At 35.7% G+C, this 22,022-nt stretch overlaps 1 protein-coding gene across 16 annotated transcripts in view; it reads right to left on the bottom strand.

The window, feature by feature from the left end:
* UTRN (utrophin) overlaps positions 1-22,022 on the bottom strand; it is a 590,704-nt gene that overhangs the window by 19,373 nt on the left and 549,309 nt on the right. For 15 of the 16 annotated variants that reach the window (XM_021936868.2, XM_021936864.2, XM_021936872.2 and 12 more), the window contains 4 exons: positions 13,683-13,819; positions 6,928-6,966; positions 6,638-6,703; positions 5,457-5,522 (listed from right to left, as the gene is read on the bottom strand). In XM_021936868.2, the coding sequence (XP_021792560.2) occupies positions 5,457-5,522; positions 6,638-6,703; positions 6,928-6,966; positions 13,683-13,819 (308 nt within the window). The remainder of the gene's footprint in view (positions 1-5,456; positions 5,523-6,637; positions 6,704-6,927; positions 6,967-13,682; positions 13,820-22,022) is intronic. The other variant, XM_021936867.2, reaches the window with a different exon arrangement.

A 22,022-nucleotide genomic window follows, 5' to 3' on the forward strand; every position in this document is an offset into this window, starting at 1 on the left:
AATATATATAGATATACATGTATATGAATACATATATATTTAAATAAAGGTCATATACTTTGGTTAAGACCACAATATAATAAGAAGTACCTAACCTGACCTTGCTTTTATCAAATAAATTTTAAAAGAGGATGGGGTGGAACCCTTACAGCACAATTAGAAACTGGAAATAAGGAACACCAGTGGGTTAAGGATTGAAGTAAGCTGCGGCATCATCCTTTGATTCCCTTTCCTGGGAAAACGCAGCGTCCCTGGGAAACGAATGAAGGAACCTCTAGAAGAACCCCATGCTTGTTCCTGGGTTCAGAAGGATGAGAAGAAGAGAGTATGGGTACTGCACCACTGCAGAGAGCAGCATTTGAAAGCAATCCAAAAGTTCTTCAGTTGCTCATGTATCTAAATCAAACGGAAATCTGGCAGGGAGATATGGGTCTGTGTATGTGTATACTTTCCTCATAGGAAGTAAATGGCCAACACCCTAAACCTAGCTGTGTTATGCGGGGCAGAAGCAAGCTGTGAGACTAATGGCTCAACACCACTAGGACACCAATGAGCTGCGATGAATTATATAACGCAAAGTCAGTGATGCCTGGAGGCACCTCACCGAGTTCATGTGAAGAGAGAGGTGATAAAAGATGACAAAAGAACAGCTCTAACATATGGATAGGACAAATGGACAAAGCGTAAAGATATAGTAGATATAAAATAAAACAGCAAAATAAGAGTTCAGTAGAACATCTTGTAAATATTTCTCAGTTCTCAGGATGAAAATTATCCGAGTATAGAAACTAAAAAGACAGAGTACCCCAAAATAATAATGACAAAAGAAGCACCTTCACATGCATCCCTGGAAAATGTCTGTATTTTAAAGACAAAGTATCACAAGCAATCTGCCAGAAATCAAAATAAAACAGTAAATCATGTTCAAAGGTGGAAAAAGGTTTAGTCTCCTATTTTCCATAATATTAAATGTCCAAAGACAATGGAGCAATATCTACGGTCCTAACCTACCCACTCATATGACCCGGCAGGTCATTCATGTGTACAGGCAAAGCACTTTGTACACATGGTAAATGAAAGAAAGAATGAGCAAGGATAATTCAAAATGGAACTAAAGTAGATGGTAATCTCAGGCATTACGATAAAAAAGAGGTAAACTAATTCTAATATTAGGTTAAAAAAAAAAAAAAAGAAAGAAAGAAATTAGTTGGCTGCGCACAGTGGCTCACACCTGTAATCCCAGCACTTTGAGAGGCCGAGGTGGGCAGATCACTTGAGGTCAGGAGTTCCAGACCAGCCTGACCAACATGGTGAAACCCCATCTCTACTAAAAATACAAAAATTAGCTGGGCTTGGTGGCGGGTGCCTATAATCCCAGCTCCTCGGGAGGCTAAGGCAGGAGAATCTCTTCAACCAGGAAGGCTGAGGTTGCAGTAAGCTGAGATTGCACCACTGTACTCCAGCCTGGGCAACAGAGTGAGACTCTGTCTCAAAAACAAAAACAAAACAAAACAAAACAAAACAAACAAAAAATTAGTTCTATGATATCTATCAATAACATACCTAAAAGAAAATAATAAAAATGGAAAGAAAACATTTAAAATAAGAAATAATATAAGGACAACAAGAATTAAAAGAAAACTTGGGTCCCCTAAGCTACCTGGCTGATCTTGTGGCCATGATTTGACCACAGATCCTGGCATAGAGTTCCTCCAAGATCACAAGCCACCATTATGCCCTGAGAACATTTACTACAGCACCTGACCTCATGGATTAACTTCAGTGCTTACTATTAATACCAAGTAAATTTTTGTTTTAAAGATTTGGAGACTGACTATCCATAGTGAAACCAGCCAAAATTAGATTTGAGATGTATTTTTGTTGTCTACATTCATATAGATTCACTTCTCTGGGGAAGGTGATAAAATTTAACATATTATTATAATTATCATCCCCACTATCTTTGCATTCTTTCGTTATGGTATCTGGAAGAGAGTTAAGGCAGTTTTCACAAAAATAAGAATTTAACAATCATTTATATAAAACATACAATTTTAGTCTTGTTTTTCACAGATTATTAGGTGTAAAAGTTGAATATAAAAATAGACACATTCTAGTTCTTAATTAAATATAGTAAAAACCAAGAACAAACTCTTTAAATGCAGATAGAACATGAGGTACCAGATCAGGGATATTAAACATCAATTGTATGTCTTGTGCTAAAATAGAAAATGTTGCAAAAATAATAGGTTTGCACCAACGAAATACCATTAGATAGAATATAATTATACTACAGTTAAGTCACACATAGTACACACGATCTAGATTACAAAATTAGTACATATCAGATGACAAAAACCCGTGATTCATTCAATGAGCTTTTGAAAGTAGACAAGACATAAACAAAAATAATAATTTTCTTTCTTTTAAGGATTGTTCTGTTCTAGGTTTCAGATCTGCAAACTGCAATGCCTGTGTAAACCACAGCCCACCTCCCCATTCTATCTTTCCAGTGTCACCCAAGGGCAGATGGCAGATGGCAGATGAAGCAAGACATCCTGATAGTTATGGCCCAAGGAATTGTCGTCCTTGAGTTCCCGCTTCTGAGATTCCCCAGAATCATCATGAGTCCTATCCTGTCCTGAGATGTCATTGCTCAATTTTTCCTTCAAAAATATGCGGTATTCTTAATATCAATTTCCTTTTAAATTGTGCAGAGTCAATCGAACATACTCATATATCTAATTGTAATAGATATATGGGTGATCATGGACATGCCATATATCTAATTGTAATAGATATATGAGTGATCATGAACTGTCATTTATCTTTCTAGATGTCATATTCCTTGTTTATAAAATAGAACTCATAATAATGCCCATCCAAGGGTTCATAGGAGATTATTTGTCTCCTCACATCATCTAGCACCTTGAGGTCACCTGCATTCCCCATTTTCAAAGTCAACACTGCGGCACCTGGGGATCTCTCTCTGACCTCCGCCTCCATTGCCACGTCTCCTTCTCTGACTCTGGCTCTCCTTCCTACCCTTTATGAGGACCCTCAGGATTACATTGGGGCCACCTGGATTATCCAGGATAATTTCCCTATTTCAAGGTCCTTAATTAAAAACCTGTGGCAAGGTCCCTTTTGCCATGTAAAGTAATATATTCATAGGCTTCAAGGATTAGGATGTGGACATCTTTGGGGGGGCCATCATTCTGTTTACCACAAATGTCCTCATCATGTTCTTCTGATAGGACTTCTTATCTATTTCCTTTTTAGCCTATAAGATTCATGGAGACAATATCTGTATCTACAGACCTATTGCAGTATTGGGTGCATGGCGGTCGTGAGTTGGTAAATGTTTAACAGGTTCTCCAAGAGAAAAAGGCCTTGATTTGTGGCATTTGCAACTTCTGTGATTTAAATACTTTTATCATGGACAATTTCAAGTTCATGACTTCACTGAATGTGGAACTGGGAAAATATACATATTTGCACACCACCTGATAGAGATAATGAATCAGGAGTATTCAATCTTTTGGCTTCCATGGACCACATTGGAAGAGGAAGAATTGTCTTGGGCCACATATTATATACACTAACACTAATGACAGCCAATGAGCTAAAAACAAAAAACAAAAAGCAAATCACAAAACAATCTTATAATGTTTTCAGAAAGTTTACAAATTTGTGTTGGGCTGCATTCAAAGCCGTCCTGGGCCACATGTGGCCTCTGGGTTGCGGGATGGACAAGTTTATAATAAATAATCCCAAGGGCATAGATATTAGTGAAATGAAGTAAAATCATTAGGGTGTGCTGAGTTTTGAGAGTTACTTTTGTTTTTGTTTTAATCTAATTTATGTAATTGTAACTATATATATATATGTACATAAATTATTTTTAAAAAGGCTCTGTTTAACAAACAGCTTACAAACATCCTGAAAATGTAACAATCAGCTCTCACGATTGGCTCCAGCATACCATTACATGGTAGGTATATATTAATAACAACTATGTGTTGGATGGGTGAATGAGTTAATATATCTAATGACAGTATATTAAAATGTATTTGACTGTTAATCTTCTGACTTTTTTCTTTTCTTTTTTAAAAAAGTTAATATTTTCTGAAACAGTGCTAAATTTAAAAATAGTATTTGAGCATTACCTTTACTGTGTTCACAGGGCGTGACAAAACATTTTAAAGAAGTAAGATTTTGTTCTGAATTATTATCTTTTATTTCCTTTAATGCTTTGGCTATGGTCAGCCTTGAGGAAATTTGTTGATTTAGGAGAGATTCAAGACACTTAACTACTTTACATGAAATGTACACTAGTAGGTTAAATATGAAACAAACCTTATGAACACACTATTATTTTGATTTGGGAATTGTTCCACACTCGAATGATAATGTATAAATCTCTACCACATTACGGTCAAGTATTAAGATGCAATCTTTGAAATTTGAAATTGAAAAACCTCCTGATAACTTTTATTTATATGCATAATAATAAATAAAACAATGTTTAGAAAATATGGAAACAGAACATTCTATATTTGAGCACTTAAAGTATTTTAACCTAGCACTCTCCACAGTTTTCTTTTTAGTGAAAACACCCAACTACTATGTTTGACAACTTGTCTATTTTAAACTTTCCCATCAGATCCAAACCACAATAAAGCTTTGTAAGTCACATAAGCTTGACAGTATTGTCTTTTAGATATTATTCAGAATTAAAAATGTGAATTCCAGGGCACACACAAAAAACGAAAAGTTCCAAAGTAAGATGACACACAATAGTAGGATAATCAGTGATAAAATATTTGCTGAGAAAGTTCCACAACCAAGTGGAATATACACATGTGGGGAAATCAGAAATAAAATAATTGGCTAGAAAGCTTTTTAGTATATAATACCTCTTTAGTATTCTAAAGTCAATGAGGCTTTTCTTAGTTGCTAATAAAATAAAACATTGGCAAAGGAGTTAACAGTTTTCAATGAAGGGTAGGAGTATATATCTAAGCACGTGTGGGTCAGAGTTGCTAAATGCAGATATTATGGAAAAAAAATGTTAGCTAGTGGAAGGAAGAGGATTTCACAGAAAGGGCAATCATTCTGTCAAATTACCTTTGCTAAATTCATAAGAAATATAAGACAAATGGAATGAATATATATACCTGTTATTCTAAATAAAACAATCTGATTTTCCTGGGGTATATGAGTTGACAAATGTAAGATTTTTTCATTAACTTATATGAAACAAAGTAAATAAACATATTGAGTTTACACTACCATGGCTTGAAAGCATAAAATCTACGCAGAAATTGTTGGAACCACACTTAATAATTTTGACTGGGGTCAAGATTCAGAGCCATGTCAGTGAAGATTGTTTCTGACAGCCATAGTACAAGAACTAGCCTTCCCAGGCAGCACTGATTTCATGATTTACTTACACACTTCCTGTGGTGGAGCTGCTATCAGTGAGAAAAGACCCATTAGTCCTTTCCATCTGTGCCAGTCTGAAAAATAAAAATAAGGAGATTAGACAACGTGGCCACATAGGACACGGTCAATTGGATGTACATCCTTAATCATTTTTAAATTGTCAAAATTCTGACAGAACATAGAAAGATCCAAATCTCCTAACACAATTGTAAAACTAAAACATTTCATGTTGAGCTACCTTTCTATAACCACTGCCTTAATGCCTGTAGGCCTTTATCTTATGCTATGATGTAAAGTCTCCTAACTGACCTAATCTTCTAATTGAGCTCCCAGACCTAGGCTCTCCTTAACCCTCTAGTTGGTCTACATCAAAGTAAGGGTGACATTCTCAAACAAATAAAATGATGTTCTTCTCATAATAAACACTCTCCATGACTTCCTTTTAACTAAGGACATGATCCAACTCCTTAGTGGCTGAGTTTTTCATTATCAGACCTCAACTTTGTCTCTCCACTTTCTCACCTATTTCCCTTTCCCCCACCTGCAGTTCAGTAAACAAACCATGCTCTTTCCCAGCTCAATGCTTTTGAGTATATTATTCCATCAGCCCAAGACTTTCCCCTAGAAATTCTAGTTGGTCTAGACCCAGTTCAACTGTTACCAATTTTATGATGCTTGAATTAACCTTTCTAGGCATAGCTAGTTACTAGAACCACAGACACCTAGTATATACCACTTTTCTGAAAGTTTGTGCACACCATCAAGACCAGCCTACATATTATATTATTTAGAGACTCTAAAATAAACCGCATCCTAAAGCATTACCATAAATTTAATTATATATTATAATTCATATGTGAACCATCTCCTGAGAATACCTGCAATCCCACTTTCATTCACTAAAACTAGGTTATAGTATCTAAATTCTGTTTGTACAGTGTTTGGATTCTCTTTAGCTGGAGAATCACATCCTATTTAGGTTTACTTTTCATAGAATACATAGCAGGTGTTTGGTGAAGTACAAATTGCATCATGAAAATACAGGAGCCCAAATTCCAAATATACTGGAATCATAACTCCCGCAAAACTGCATTCCTTAAATCAAAGTATATTAATGATACTAAATTTATTAGAAATAGATACATTCTGGGTGGCAGTGCAGTGGAGGGCTCTGATCAAAGTTTCTTACCGTGTAGCATATTGTTCTATTCTTGAATGGGTATCATCATGAAACAGTTGAGGAGATTGTGAGGGGCTTTAAAGGAAAAAAACAAAGCAACAATTTTACGCCCAAGTATTGATAGATGTTATGATTAGAAATGTTAGGTTACTGAAGTAATGAATTTGCCATGCAAACAAACCACTACGATTGTTACCCAGAACACAGAAGTATTATTTTAGACCAAGAGTTGAGTAAGACCCCCATGCTAATACCACTGATCAGAACACCTCTCCTGCACATGGACTCTGAATACTCACTCATAGTGCTCTGGCCACATACTGATGAGTGTGATAGGACTGCAAAGAGGGGAGAGGGAGACAAAAGTCACAGAACAAACACTTTAGAGCAATTTAAGACAAAAGCACTGGGGGTGTGGGGAGATTCTCAATTATCTTCCGCTCATATATGTGGTTGCCCTGAGAGCCACTATGGGGAAATCAAAAGTAACAGAAGTAACAGTGTATTCTAGAGGAGTCACTGTGTATTCAAGAGTCTGCAGGGGCCTTTTCACAGATATTACAGGATATTTGTTACAGGATAGCAGATACATCTTTAAACAGTCATACTGGGGAAAAAACCAGAATGCTCAAAAATAACTCAAAATTATAGAATAATTGTAAAGATAATATTCTATATTATACCAAGGGGGGATGCAATCATATTTTTGTTTTTCCTAGAGAAGAAACTTGGTTAGAAACATGAAGTTAAAAATGAAACACTACATTATATGTTGATGGCAGAGGTACAATAAAATTAGATTTTTCTGTTCTTCATCTAATTTTAAATGTAAACATTCAAACCCAGATGTATCCAAAGTACCTCAACTCACAGATCCCTTGAACAAACAGGCAACCTAGATACCACCCCTAGACCCCACCAAAAATGTCACATCATAAATAACACTGAAGGCAACTTCCTGAGATCATGATACATTTTCTTCAAAACAATGTTTTTTAGAAGTTTAAACTATGAATTGATACAAGAAAATTTGTTCTGCTTGATTCAGGGGCTTGTGTCTGGAGCCAGATCATTCGGTGTCACTCTTAATGCTGGGGATGTCGCATACTGCCTAGGAATTCCCAAGTCTCCATGAAATACTTTCAAAAACAAGTGATCCTAATCAAAAGCTAGTTCCAACCCTAGCGTTCTGAGGAGGAAGGCGAGTAAATGAATGCAGAAAATGTAAAGTACAATGGAAATTATCTATTTAATTAAATAAAGTCTGCAAAAGCTAAAAGTGATTGAAACAAAATTATTCCAAAACTTCTTGATTCTCCTATTTCCATTATACACACCTACTTAGGAAAAGTAAGTAGGTATGTATAATGCCTACTTTTCTCTTCATCTCCTATAGTGAAGTGCAGGTTGATGTCTGCACAGCAAAGACTTTTGAACGTTATCTTATTGGGATGAAAAACTAAGACTCTTGAGATCTATTTTCAGAACCAGGCATTTATCCACACGATTTGCCAGAATATCTATACTGTCAGTAAACTTAATTTATAGATGTGCAAAATAGATATAATAACAATAAAACAACACAGTATTAGTCAATACTGCTTCCACGTCACTGCTCTTCATTAACCCTGAAATATGTTAAATGTCAGGTGAATGATATGCTATATACTTTCTAAAAACAGTAACTGCTAAAGAGATTATTTCTAAAATTCAAATGTAGCAAAACATATGCCATGAACTTCAAGTAGAAGAAAAGTGTATATATTTTTCATCTTAATCAACCTTGGAAAAGCTCTGTCAAATTATTTGACTGGTTCTTGTGAACTTAATCCAGTTAGCACAAAAGTGATCCACGACCTAAGATGAGAATAGCCAGGGTAGAGAGCCGAACTAAAGGGTTTCTCAAGTTTTGTTATATAGTTGAAAATTTTCTAAAACAAGAAATAAAGATTAAAAAAAAACCTTGGGCTTCATTGACTTCAGAGAATTTTGATTTGTAGAAAAAAAGATTAAATTATAAGCTTTTTCATTTGATTTTGAAAGGGGAAAATAAGAAACTGCATAGATAGAACCTATCATTAAAAGGGCTTGGAAATAAGACCAATGTGTGTGTTAGCCCAGGCTTCAGAATGCAGCCTATCTCTGCTCTCCAGCATGGGGGCTGAACAGGTGATTTTTGTCAATCACACACTGATATTCCAGAAATCAGACTCTACTACAAATATTTAGATATTATATGAAATGTAACGCAGGCCAGGCTTGGTGGCTTGTGCCTGTAATCCTAGCACTTTGGGAAGCTGAGGCAAGAGGATCACTTAGTATCACGTAAAATGCAACCCAGGCCAGGCTCGGTGGCTTATACCTATAATCTCAGCACTTTGGGAGGCTGAGGTGAGAGGCTCGCTTGAGCCCAGGTGTCTGAGGCCAGCCTTGGTAACATAATGAGACCCCATCTCCACAAAAAATAAACACATTAGCTGTGCATGGTGTCATGATGCCTATAGTCCCAGCTTCTCGGGAGGATGAAAATTTTATCCAGAAGTTTAATATACAAACTGATACGAGAAAACTTGTTCTGCTTGACTCACAGCCTTGTGTCTGGAGACAGATCATTCAGTGTCAACCTTAATGCTGGGGGGACACCCCCACAACTTCACACACTGCCTAGGAATTCCCAATCTTAATGCTGGGGGGACACCCCCACACCTTCACACACTGCCTAGGAATTCCCAGGGAGGAACGCTTGAGCCTGGGAGGTCGAGGCTGCAATGAGATAGTAAGCTGTGATTGTGCCACTGGGAAACAAAACTGGACCCCGTTTCAAACAAAACAAAACAAACAAACAAACAAACAAAAATATATATATACACACACTATTATATTAATATATATACACACATATATACATTTGTGTATATATATAAACATGTGTATGTATGTATGTGTGAATCTATATACATATATAATAGTTTTATATATAAAACCCAGACTTTGAAGAACTTAGTGACCCTTTTAGTGCCTTAAATTGTCAGTAGACTCTTCCTTGTTCTTTGTCTTCTGTCTTCTTCAATCCATTTGCCCCAGAGCAGGGTAAGTGGGATCCCTGCTGCTTTTACTTAAAGACCCCCAGTGACTCCCCATTGCTCTTAGAATAAACTCCAAACACCTTGGCATGGCTTAGAAGGCTCTTCATTATATAGTTCCATTTTCTCTCTCCACTGCCATTTCTTGCCACTGTTGCTAGTTTTCCACCCCCGTTTCTGAAATTATCTTGCCTCCAAGCTTTTGAAAATGCTTCCTTAGACCAGAAACTGTCTCTCTCCACCTCCCATACCAAACACGCAACCCTTAGCCCTATTAATCTTTCAGGTCTCAACTTAGCTGTCATACTTCCTCCCAGTCGGGTGTTAACTACAACCATAGTGAAACTTACATTGTATTTGGTTCTTGCTATAGCAAAGGCTTAAAAAAAAAATCTTTAAACTCATTTACTCCCCTTTAACCAATACCAGGGAGAGGTGTCTATTTTACTTTTTTTAATCTTTAGGGAAATCAATCTATCTCTTAAGCCAATAATAATTCTCACAACTCTTGAATTACTTTTGTTACTATTTTAGTTTGTTCCTCAGGTTTATTTTCAATGGAGTATTCTTTAATCAAACTCTACTCATTTATTGATTTATTTTCTGAAAAATTTTGCATAATCATAAAATTAATTGAATAAACCTTAGCATGGATTTGTTTACGCCCTTTTAGTAATAACTCATTTTCCCCATAAATCCCCTCCTCCATGCATGCATGGGCAATTACTGGGCAGAGGATAAAACGTTATATTTTGCAAGGATGAAAAAGAAAGAAGTGAAAGAAAATTCTAATTAGCTTCATAAATAACTTTAACACATTTGCCACTTTGCTGGTTTTTCTCCAATGTTCTCCTCCCACAAATAGGAGAATAAACAAAATCAAACTTTTTTATTACCCACTCACATAAATTGTGACATCAGAAGATTAAGCGGTCCTGTACTAGAAAGGGCTCAGCCGAAAAGTGAACTATATCAAATCCCGAGAGCTCGGTCTAAGATTAAAAAAAGAAAACCTGCCCACTACATCCAGTAGTTCATAAATCTTTCCAATAAGGATCTTGGGGCATCTGATGCAAGCTCACACTCCTTCCTTTTTCCTCTTGTTTCCTCTCACTAAAAATGCTTATAAATTCATTTTCAGTTGAATGAATTGAGGTGAGTCATTTTCAGAATTATACCCCAAAATCACAGTACAAAATTATTTGGCATGCTTTTCTGTTAATTTTTACCTAATAGAGTCACTCAGAATAGGATGACTGATGCCAGTGATTATTTTGACATTGAAAGGCAAATTAAAAATGTTTTAAAGGAGTATAAAATACACATCTATCTGCATGATTCCTGTGAAGGGTGTAGGTATTTGGGATGCAAAATGTCAACGGTTTAGCAAAAGATTAAAAGGCACATCACTTAGTTCAAACCTATCAAATTATCCCATAAATTAAAGCACCAAGTAATAATTTTGTGCCTCAGAATTATCCATTCCAAAGGTTAATTGGATGGGAGACAAAAAAGGTACAATTTTGTCTTTATCCTAAGGCGTCAGCACAGTTAAAACGTATATTAGCTACTAAGACAAATAAGAATCTATTAACACACAGGCTTTTGAAGGAAAGGATAAAAGCATACCCACAAATCAAAAAGAGGACCAAAAGTCTACTGTTCCTGAATGTATTCGAATAGCTCTCTTTAAATTGAAATTGCTTTATTAAAATCTTTTCTAGGGGCCGGGCGTGGTGGCTCACGCCTGTAATCCCAGCACTTTGGGAGGCCGAGATGGGCGGATCACGAGGTCAGGAAATCGAGACCATGTTGGCTAACACGGTGAAACTCCGTCTCTACTAAAAAAACAAAAAATTAGCCGGGCCTGGTGGCGGGCGCCTGTAGTCCCAGCTTCTCGGGAGGCTAAGGCAGGAGAATGGCGTGAACCCGGGAGGCGGAGCTTGCAGTGAGCCGAGATTGCGCCACTGCACTCCAGCCTGGGCGACAAAGCGAGACTCCGTCTCAAAAAACAAAACAAAACAAAACAAAAACAAAAACCTTTTCTAAATTATACTATGCAAAGGAATGTTTAGAAAGACATAGATCTTAATTGTACACAGTTTGATATCAAGTGGAAAGAATATATCTTAAGTGTACATAGTTTGTTACCAAGCAGAGTAATCATAAAGTTGAAATTTTTTCTTACATTCTGTATGTGTATGTGTTATACATGGACCTATCTAAATATGCATTTGCATTGTATTTCTTTCTGTATACACACACATGACATTACCTATAGAGGAAAAAAGGTATCTCCTATGCTTTGGCTGTGGTCTTTCTTCCATTTCTTAGCCATTCCACAAATAAAAGAGATAAACCGGCACATAAGTTTACCAAAGTTTGAGGTCTACAGGGATTTTTAAGAAATCGATTTTGATCTGCAGACCAAATAGTGTATTCTTCTATTTTGACATGTTTGAGACATTGACTATCACAATGCACTAAAATATTACTATTCCCTGATTTTCTCTCATGTACAAAATAAAATGAACTATGAATTTGAAGGTTAAAGTTTCATTTCACAAAAACTACACTTTACATTTTGTATACTACTTACTACAATTTTCTCTATTTTTTGTAAAGTAGAAAACTTCACACTTTTGAGTTTCTCTTCTCTAGTCATCTGAGACCCTGTCTTTCTCTGACTGGAACTTCATTATGCTGTACAACTAGGCACTCTGTTGATGATTAGTAATAAAAGCTCATTTTCCCCAAGATTCAACCACAAGAAAATGGCCTTAGCAGGAATATTTATGCTGATGTATGAAAAAGCAATTCAAAGATTTAAAATCTATTTTGATCCTAACACATAATTGTTTAGTGCCTTAAAAATACTTCTTTGCATTTTTTTCTGGGTTATTGAAAAACGTTTTCTTCTCTTCATTTCAGGCCATAAATTCTTATTCCCTTTGCTTTATAATCCCATAGTAATTTCACCATCTTGAAGCTTTCATCTATGCTAACCAACTCAAATTACACACTTTGAAGACATTTTTTCTATTTTATGTAATATAGGAAGCTATCTCAGTTTGCTGTCTTCATTTTCAATAAAAAATAGATTAGAAGCATAATGTGATATTTTAAAATTTTAGCATAAATATCTGAATCAACAGATTATTATTAATAAATTTATATTAAAGACATGCAAAAAGAGCATAAAACATACTATGAAAAATAGTAAAATACCCACCATAAGGGGAAAAAAAGGAAAATAAATAAATAAAAGAATGAAAGACTATATAATGCCACAATTTAAGTATTTTTAAAAAGAGATGACCAACAAAAAAGATGACACCAGTGTGTATTAAGTTTGACATATTAATATATATTTTTAAAGCTTAAGGACACGTGCAAGGTTAAAATTGAAATTTTTTTCTATTTTATGTAATATATGAAGCTATCTCAGTTTGCTGTCTTCATTTTCAATAAAAAATAGATTAGAAACATAATGTGATATTTTAGAATTTTAGCATAAATACCGGAATCAACAGATTAAGTATTATTAATAAATTGATATTAAAGTGATGCAAAAGGAGTATAAAACATACTATGAGAAATAGTAAAACACACCCCATAAGGGGAAAAAAAGGAAAATAAAAGAATGAAAGACTACATAATGCCACAATTTAGGTATTTTTTAAAAAGAAAAAGAGATGACCAACAAAAGAGGTGACCAGTGTGTATTAAAGTTGACATATTAATACGTATTTTTAAAGGTTAAGGACATGTGCAAGGTTAAAATTGGAATTTTGGCTGTGACACTGTCAAAAATGAATAGTAAAAATTCATGTTGTGAAGACTGATTCCAAGTTTAATCCACCTTCTCTAAAATGCAATTGGTATTAAACAATTTCTCGTGTTATTAACATGAAAAAGACAACATCATATATAAATGTTAACACTAGATTTAATATTAAAATCAAACTCACGTCTCTAAGTTGTCACCTTCAAGAACTGTCTGGACAGGCAGGTAACCAAGTCGAGGGTGTTTGGCAAAGTACTTCTTTGACCTGAACTTGTTCTTAAGCACCTTTGTGAAGTCTCGTACATCTTCCCCAGACGTTGTCTATAAGGTTGAAAACAATTACACTTCTCTCAGTAAAATGGAAGGCAATAGCTATTTATAAAAAAATCTGAGCAGATGTAAACTGATGCAATTAAATGTCAACAGTTTTGGTAGTTTTATGCATTTTTGAAATAAAGCACAGTCTCATGAAAACACTTGGCAATAAGAACTCATCACTAAATATATACAGTGATAAGTTTATAATTTTTCATTCTCTGTTGAAAATAAACCATAACTAGTTCATTTCCCCAATACTTTAAAACTTGGGCCAAAAAGTAAAATTAGTTTTGGAAATTTTTCCAAACTAATTTTTCCAAACTACTGGCTGGTGCTTATCACTAAAAAATTTTAAATTTGCTATTACTTTAGTGATGACAGAGTATTGTGGCTATTATGTGGTTTTAACTAAGCTGAGTTAATGGAAATTAGCCATATAGCTGATGCTGGCTACACGCAAGCCAGCATATATTCTAGTGGGGAAAAAGAAAAGACAATAAACAAGCGAGAAAGAGCAAGGCCACATTGGTGCTCTGTTTGGGAAGGAATACTGTCGATTTCTTTGTCCTTTCCTAACTAGGTAGACATATAATTATTTTACCTGAACTATATTTTTAATAGTGGTATAAAATGTTACTGTTCCCTTAGGTATTTCTAAATGATTAGTTTGATAATCATTTAGGGTGATATGGACTAACACTACCCCAACCCCACCTACCCCATCATCCTATCCCATGAACTATTGTTCTCCAAGCCCCAGTTTTCTACTGTACATCACAATTCTAGTTTCTCTTTGCAATACAGATATCAACTGTGATCCTTCTGAAGATGTATTTAAAATATTTACGTTATCTGCATAGAACTTAAGCCCATGATCCTCTGGTTCCAACTTGACTGCTCAACCTACCACTCATTATACCTCACTACCTCCTCTTAGAGACAGAAAGAGAGAGGGAGGAGGAGGAGGAGGAGGAGGAGAGAGAAACTTTCTTGTAATCACAGAAACTGAGTGACAAGTATATTTGCTTACCTGCTGCCTGTTCCCTGTCCCCGCCCTTCAACTTTTCCTTCACAACATGCATGCCCAGGACTCACAGAAACTTGTTTTGTGGACAGAAACTTTTTTTATTTTTTTGAGACAGAGTCTCGCTCTGTCACCCAAGCTGGAATGCAATGGCGTGATCTCAGTTCACTACAACCTCTGCCTCCCAAGTTCAGGCGATTCTCATGCCTCACCCTCCTGAGTAGCTGGGACTACAGGTGTGCACCACCACACCCAGTTAATTTTTGTATTTTTAGTAGACGGAGTTTCACCATGTTGGCCAGGCTGGTCTGGAACTCCTGATCTCAAGTGATTCACCTGCCTCAGATTCCCAAAGTGCTGGGATTACAGGTGTGAGCTACTACACCCAGGCAAAAATTAAAAAGCAAAACAAAGCAAAACAAACAAACAATTTTTGAAAACAACTAAGTTCTGAGTCAACCCCTAGGTTGCCACTTTCTATCCGTTCCCATTCTATCAAAACATGTCTGCTTCTAGTAAATAATTAAGGGAACTTTTGATTCTCTCGGCTTGCAAAGCAGAGATGAGGCATGATTAAGCTGCAGCTACTTATCATTTAAAATTCATCAGTTTTTACACTGACAAAACAAAAACCTGCAACAAGGTGCCAGCCCCATGCTATCACCAGGCTTTGCCATCAGATTCACAATGACCAATCTTTTCCTGAATAACTGAATATTAACTACATAATGATCTGCAGTTATATGGATATAGGCCTTCCCAAATGCAAAGCAAAAGTGCAGAAGAAAAAGCTATTCATGAAAAGAAAAATAATTCAAGGAAACCCTGTGGAGGAAAAAGGGTTGTTATAAGATCTGACCATTTGAAGGTATTCAGCTCTTACCAGGCAGAAAAGGAAAAACAAACAAACAAACAAACAACAACAAAAAAAACCGATTGTAGTTGGGAGCAAATAAGGAAACTTTTAGAGAAGGAGTATCTGGGTTTCAGAAAAAAGCCAAAAGGATATATCATCTACTATAAATGATTTTCACATCTTTTGCAATGGTTATCACAACTGCAGATAATTTAGTTTAGAGATATGCTTACCCTAAATGTTTTGGTAAGGAAGGAAAAAAAAAGAAGTTTCCATAATAGAAATATATAAAGAAGACCTGTGTGTAAGGATAAGTATGTATGACCCAATTTATTTCTTTGTCTGCTCTTAGTACACTGTTAATATAGAGAGAAATACTTAATGAGCAATGGACTCCAGCTTTTACTTGGGAGTAAACTCCATATCTAGCAATGCAAAAGTTTTGATCTCTTAGGCCAGTGGCTTTCAAGCCATATTCAGGTCTTCAACTCACAGCCCTGGGTGGAGTGAGTGGGTGGAAGAAAAGGCCAGGTGGGCAAGGCATCAGGCCTCTTACCCAGTGTACCTCAGAAAGGGCATGGTACAGTTTACACTTCAGTGGTTTTCAGTACCACTGATGGTTAAAAAAATCATCATCACTATCCAATTACAGATCATTTTCATCACCCCAAAGAGAAACTCTGTACCCATGACCCTTCTCCTCCCACAACTCGTGGCAAGCATTAATCTACTTTCTCTATGAATCTGCTTATTCTGGACATTTCATATAAACAAATTAATATAATACATGGTCTTTTATGACTTGCTTCTTTTACTTAGCATCAGTTCTTCTAGTTTATGTATATCTGAGTTCCAACATGAAATCTGGTTTGTGAAAAAATGACAAATTATTCAGAAGTGCAAGTTCAATTCCACAGCATACATTCTTTAGCTAAATATTTTCAAGACATGAAAGACCAAAGTAAAACCAACCAATAAACAAAAACAACCCCTCTCTATCCCATGCACAAAATAACCAACAACTACTTGCTGTCCCAAAAAGTTATAGCAGTTACTGAAATCAGAGTTGCTAATAATACTCATATTTATATGTTTTTTTAAAATAGTACACATTCACTCAGAAATAGCTTATTTCCTTGGGGAAAAGCTAGCATGAAGAGTTGTAATCTAAGAGCATTAACTCACTAGTGCCACAAACTTTATGCAATATTAAAAGAAAAAGTGAAAAGCAATTCATCCCAAGGAATTAGAGATTATATTCAGGTTATCAGAATGTAATTCTTCAGCTGGGGTAGAGCCAATAAAATGAATTTAACCCATTTTTACACCGAAAATGTTAAAACATTTATATATACTTGGTCCGATTTTTATTATATAATGGTAGTACCTAACATTTTTCTATTTTAAAATGCTAAAGTAATGGTTTGTTTAGAAAAAAAAAGAAAAAGAAAGAAACAAAGAAAAAAAGAGAACCACCCACTTACCATAATAAATATAACCAAACTCAACTCTATCTTTGCACTAGGTACAATACATTTTTCTAATTTTTAAGCAAATAACTTGATATTACAATAGAAAGATAAAATTGAAAGGAACACTTATTACTACACAAATTACCCAACATTTTAAACGCATTTCTTGGAAGATTCGGTTTCTGTTTATTCCTGTAAGAAAAGGAGAACAGATTTTGCAGATCCCATTAGATCAAACACAAGGGTAACATGTTAGCATAGGACCTTGTACCTTATAAATTGTTTTCCTTCAATCTTATTTAACCATTATGGCCTCTCAGGAGATTATCATCAGGTTTTTGAAGCCTAAGTAAACTCACACTAAGCCTTTGATGGACTCCAACCAAGTTCAGTAAGGAAAAAAATGTTTTTGAAAACCTGAGTCTTTAGAAAAATGGAACTGTTTTAAGTTTTGAAAGAGAAAGAATCCATCGCCATTGACTAAAATATCTAATATTGCATCCTAAATTTTTCCTTCATATTAAATAAAGTACTGCTTAGATGACATGTGGTTGGTTTTTTAAAAAATTGTATTAAAATGTCATTTTATAAATAGGCTGGATGCAGTGGCTCACACCTGTAATCCCAGCACTTTGCGAGGCCAAGGAGGGTAGATTGCTTGACCTCAGGAGTTCGAGACCAGCCTGAGCAACATGGCAAAACCCTGTCTCTCTTAAAAAAAAAAAAAAAAAAAAAAATTAAAGAAAAAATGCTAGGCATGATAGCACGTGCCTGCAGTCCCAGCTACTTAAACAATATTTAAATGGCATATGTAACACATATTTGGTGTCAGTACAACTAGAAAGAAAAATAAAATATACATGAAGGAATAAAAATAAAAAATTGCCAGCTATTTGACCATCCAGAGATAGCCATTCATAAAGTTTTGGTGGCTAGACTGATTTATTTTTATAATTCTTTTTATCTTAAAGTGAAACAAAATATTTACACAAAAATGTATGGCTTAATGAAATATTATCAATATACCACCTCAGTCGGTAAACAGAACACTGCTGCACATTCGAGAACCCCTTTCAGGGACAATTATCTTCCTCTCTCCATTATTACCATCAACTTCATTTTCTGAAGTAGTTCATAACTTGAATTATGTTTTAAAAATTGTTTTATCACTCCAATGTCTATCCTTAACTGGTTTTGCTCATTTTAAAAAAATCTGATATATTTTAAATCACTTTTAATTTACAGATCCCTCCTCCACACCTGCCATTTCCCTACAGTTTGTCTGTTGGAAAACTCAATTTGACCTGCAGAGTTTTCCAGAGTCTGGATTTTACAGAATGTCTATTTTTGGTACAGTTCAGCACTTTCGTCTGTCCTCTTGATAACCTCCTGCAAATCTGCAACTTGATCCAGATAATGCATCAGACTTTTGTCAAGACAATTAGTGGTATTTGGCAGTGTTATAGGAGGCACATAATAGCTGTCATCTCTCTTATGTGATCTTAGCAGCTGTTCATGCTAAGTGTCCATATCCATTCATTGGGAATTGCAAAATGGTATCATCCTATCATTCATTTTTCATGTATTACTTGGAATACTTTGTGATTGTTAATATTGAGTGTCAACTTGATTGGATTGAGGGATGCAAAGTACTATTCCTGGGTGTGTCTGTGAGGGTGTTGCCAAAGGAGATTAACATTTGAGTCAGTGGACTGGGAGAGGAAGATACACTCTCAAACTGGGTGGGTACCATCTAATCAGTGGGCACCATCTAATCAGATGCCAGTATGGCTAGAATAAAGTAGGCAGGAGAAGATGGAAGAGCAGACTTGCTGAGTCTTCTAGCCTTCATCTTTTTCCATGCTGGATGCTTCCTGCCCTTGAACATAAACTCTAGGTTCTTCAACTTTTGGACTCTTAGACCAGTAGTTTGCCAGGGGCTCTGGGGCCTTTGGCCACAGACTGAAGGCTGCACTGTCAGCTTCCCTACTTTTGAGGTTTGGGGACTCAAACTGTCTTCCTTGCTCTTCAGCTTGCAGACAGTCTACTGTGGGACTTTACCTTGTGATCATGTGAGTCAGTACTCCTTACTAAATTCCCGTTCATATATACATCTATCCTATTAGTTCTGACCCTCTAGAGAACCCTGCCTAATACATACTTTTATAAAGAAACATCACCACATCTAACATTTAGGTACTCTGTGGTACAGCTCATTTAGAAAAGTCAGGATAAATGTTTGACTGTGTTGACTAATTTTCAATATCTCGAAATGGTTTTTTATCATTTTCCAAAGATGATCAATGCTTTTGTTCATTTTAAATATCATGAGGAACTCAAAGATTATAATGTATTTGATGGACTTCAATCTATTGCAATTCTCATTATTGAACGTCAAGTTCAGTTGGCAACTTTTAATGTGACTCTAACAGTCTTCAACAGCTTCCTTATTAGATACTATTACAAGATGTTCCAAGCACACCTTTTAGGCCTTTTCAGTGTTAATAGGCTTTTTCATTGCACAGAGCTGGGAAATATGCATTTGAAGGTGAAATTTCTCTTGAAGTTACATTGATGATTCAAATTCAAATTTCTGATTTAACTTAACTCATTTTTTCAAAACCAAAAATCTGGTTCTCAAGACACAAGAGATGAAGGACCTAGACAATCCCATAATTATTCATTTGCTTTTTTCGTATTACATACATAATAGTCTTAGAACACTAATACCAATACTACCACTCATATGATTAGTGAAAACATTAAAATATAGATTCACTTTTCTATTTTCCCCCCATTCATAAAGTAGTTATACTGGCATGCTTTATTTGTCACGATATAATTTTATTCCTTATCTCTTTTTCTTAAAATTGCTTTATATGAGATTTGGTCTTGATACTTTTGTGCCTCATTTTTTTTTTTTTTTTTGGTTGTATAATTAATTTTCCTAAACTTTTATAATGAAGTGAGATTGAGGAAAGCTTTTCTAAACTTTACAGAAATTCCTCTTTTTTTGCTTTTGTGTGGTATTTACAATTACAGTATGTGTCTTAATCTATTCAGTCTGCTATAACAGAATACTATAGACTGAGTGGCTTAAATTGAATAGCAGGAATTTATCTTTCACAGTTCTGGAGGCTGCCAAGTCCAAGATCAAAGGATTGGCAGATTTGTTGTCCAGTGAGTCTGCTTCCTGGGTCATATACAGCCGTCTTCTCACTGTGTCCTCCCATGGTGGAAGGGAAGAGAGAGCTCCCTGGGGTCACTTTTATGAATGCACTAATTTCACTCATGACAGCTCCATCCTCATGACCTAATCGCTTCCAAGGCCCCATCTCCTAACACTATCTCACTAGGGATTAGATTTCAACCCATGAATTTTTGGGAGATATATACATTCCATTCATAGCAGTACTTGAGTTTGGGATTTCCTGGTCCTGTTCCCCCATACCCTCTACCAGCACACATGCACATTTTGGACTAGGCCTTCTCCTTTCATTTCTGTTGTCTTGAAGTGCTCCATGTTGATTCTGTTCCCAGAAGTTTTGCTCAGCGTGAGACCTTCTTTCTAGCAGGAAGCCCTGATAGGTCCAGTCTGAGAGCTCACAGCAGCCAAGAGCATTCTAGAAATGTCATACCTTTTTACCCTAGTCTCTGTGCGTGGCAAAACCCTTCCAGGTTTAGCGCTGCTCTAAAGCCAGCTTTCCATTAAATATCTGTTGCCTATTTTGGGGGCTATCCAGTTCTTAGGCACCCTCACTTCCTTCTCTTTCCTCTCATACAGGCAGTGATGTCTTGTACGTTTTGTGGCTGGTGGTGGCTTGTCGCCACCTGGATTTATTTTGGATCTCTCTTGTCATCTAGTTTGGTTGCAAACATTGTACATTTTAGTTTTGCTGTCTAGCCGTTCTCTTTACAAATGTCTCTTTATAAATGTAACTACTTTAGAAATGGAAGGAAAATGGCAAAGGCAAAAGATATGAAAAAACTCTGAAGCCATGCTACCACCATCTTCCCCAGATGCCTCTGGACTGATTTTCAACAAGCACATAAAAATTCACATATACAAATTAGGGTTGTCCTTCAAACTGTCATTTTTGGAAAGCTAATGATGGTGACTCACTGTGAAAAACATTTTAGAACTGAACCTACACAGACAAGTGGGCATGTGAATTCTGAAAATGTACTTTACTCCACTGTATTGCTATTAAGTAGCCGTAAGACAATGAAAATTTACCTGTATAATAAGAATTAATCAATTTTTTATTTGTTCCCCAACTAATATAAATGAATAAAATATGGAAAGTATCACTGAACTATGAAATCTACCCTATGATACATCTATTTGTAGCAAAACCCTAAAGAAAAACCCTAAAGAAAATCACTTGTAAGGCAAAATCAAATAATTTTTTACTTTTGAGATTGTATTTTACCAACCAAAATACAGTTAGGAAATTTTAAATTTTCTTGACATTTTATCCTTGATAGAGAACAAATATAGATACTTCACATGGGACGTAATTTAGAGTTACTGTATCTTTTCCTTGAGTTTGTGTATCTCTATATGAATGCATGTGTATCCTTCTATATGTCCCTGTTCATGTTGCAAAGTGTATAATCTTACTTTATGCTGAAGTCTATGCACTACTGAACTTCAAAAGCATTAATATATGGCTGAAAGTTCCCTTTTCACTAATATGTATCACAAGGAGCAGCAAGGATAAGGTATAGAAGAATCTAGAATGTAGAAAAGCTAACCCCCCCAGTATTCATAATCAAGTGATCCTTGAATAAACGGCTTTACTAGATCAGCTCAAAGGACTCTATTATCCCTGAAGACCCACAAAGCAGCAC

The sequence above is a fragment of the Papio anubis genome, chromosome 6, assembly GCF_008728515.1.
Source record: "Papio anubis isolate 15944 chromosome 6, Panubis1.0, whole genome shotgun sequence".
NCBI lineage: Eukaryota > Metazoa > Chordata > Mammalia > Primates > Cercopithecidae > Papio > Papio anubis.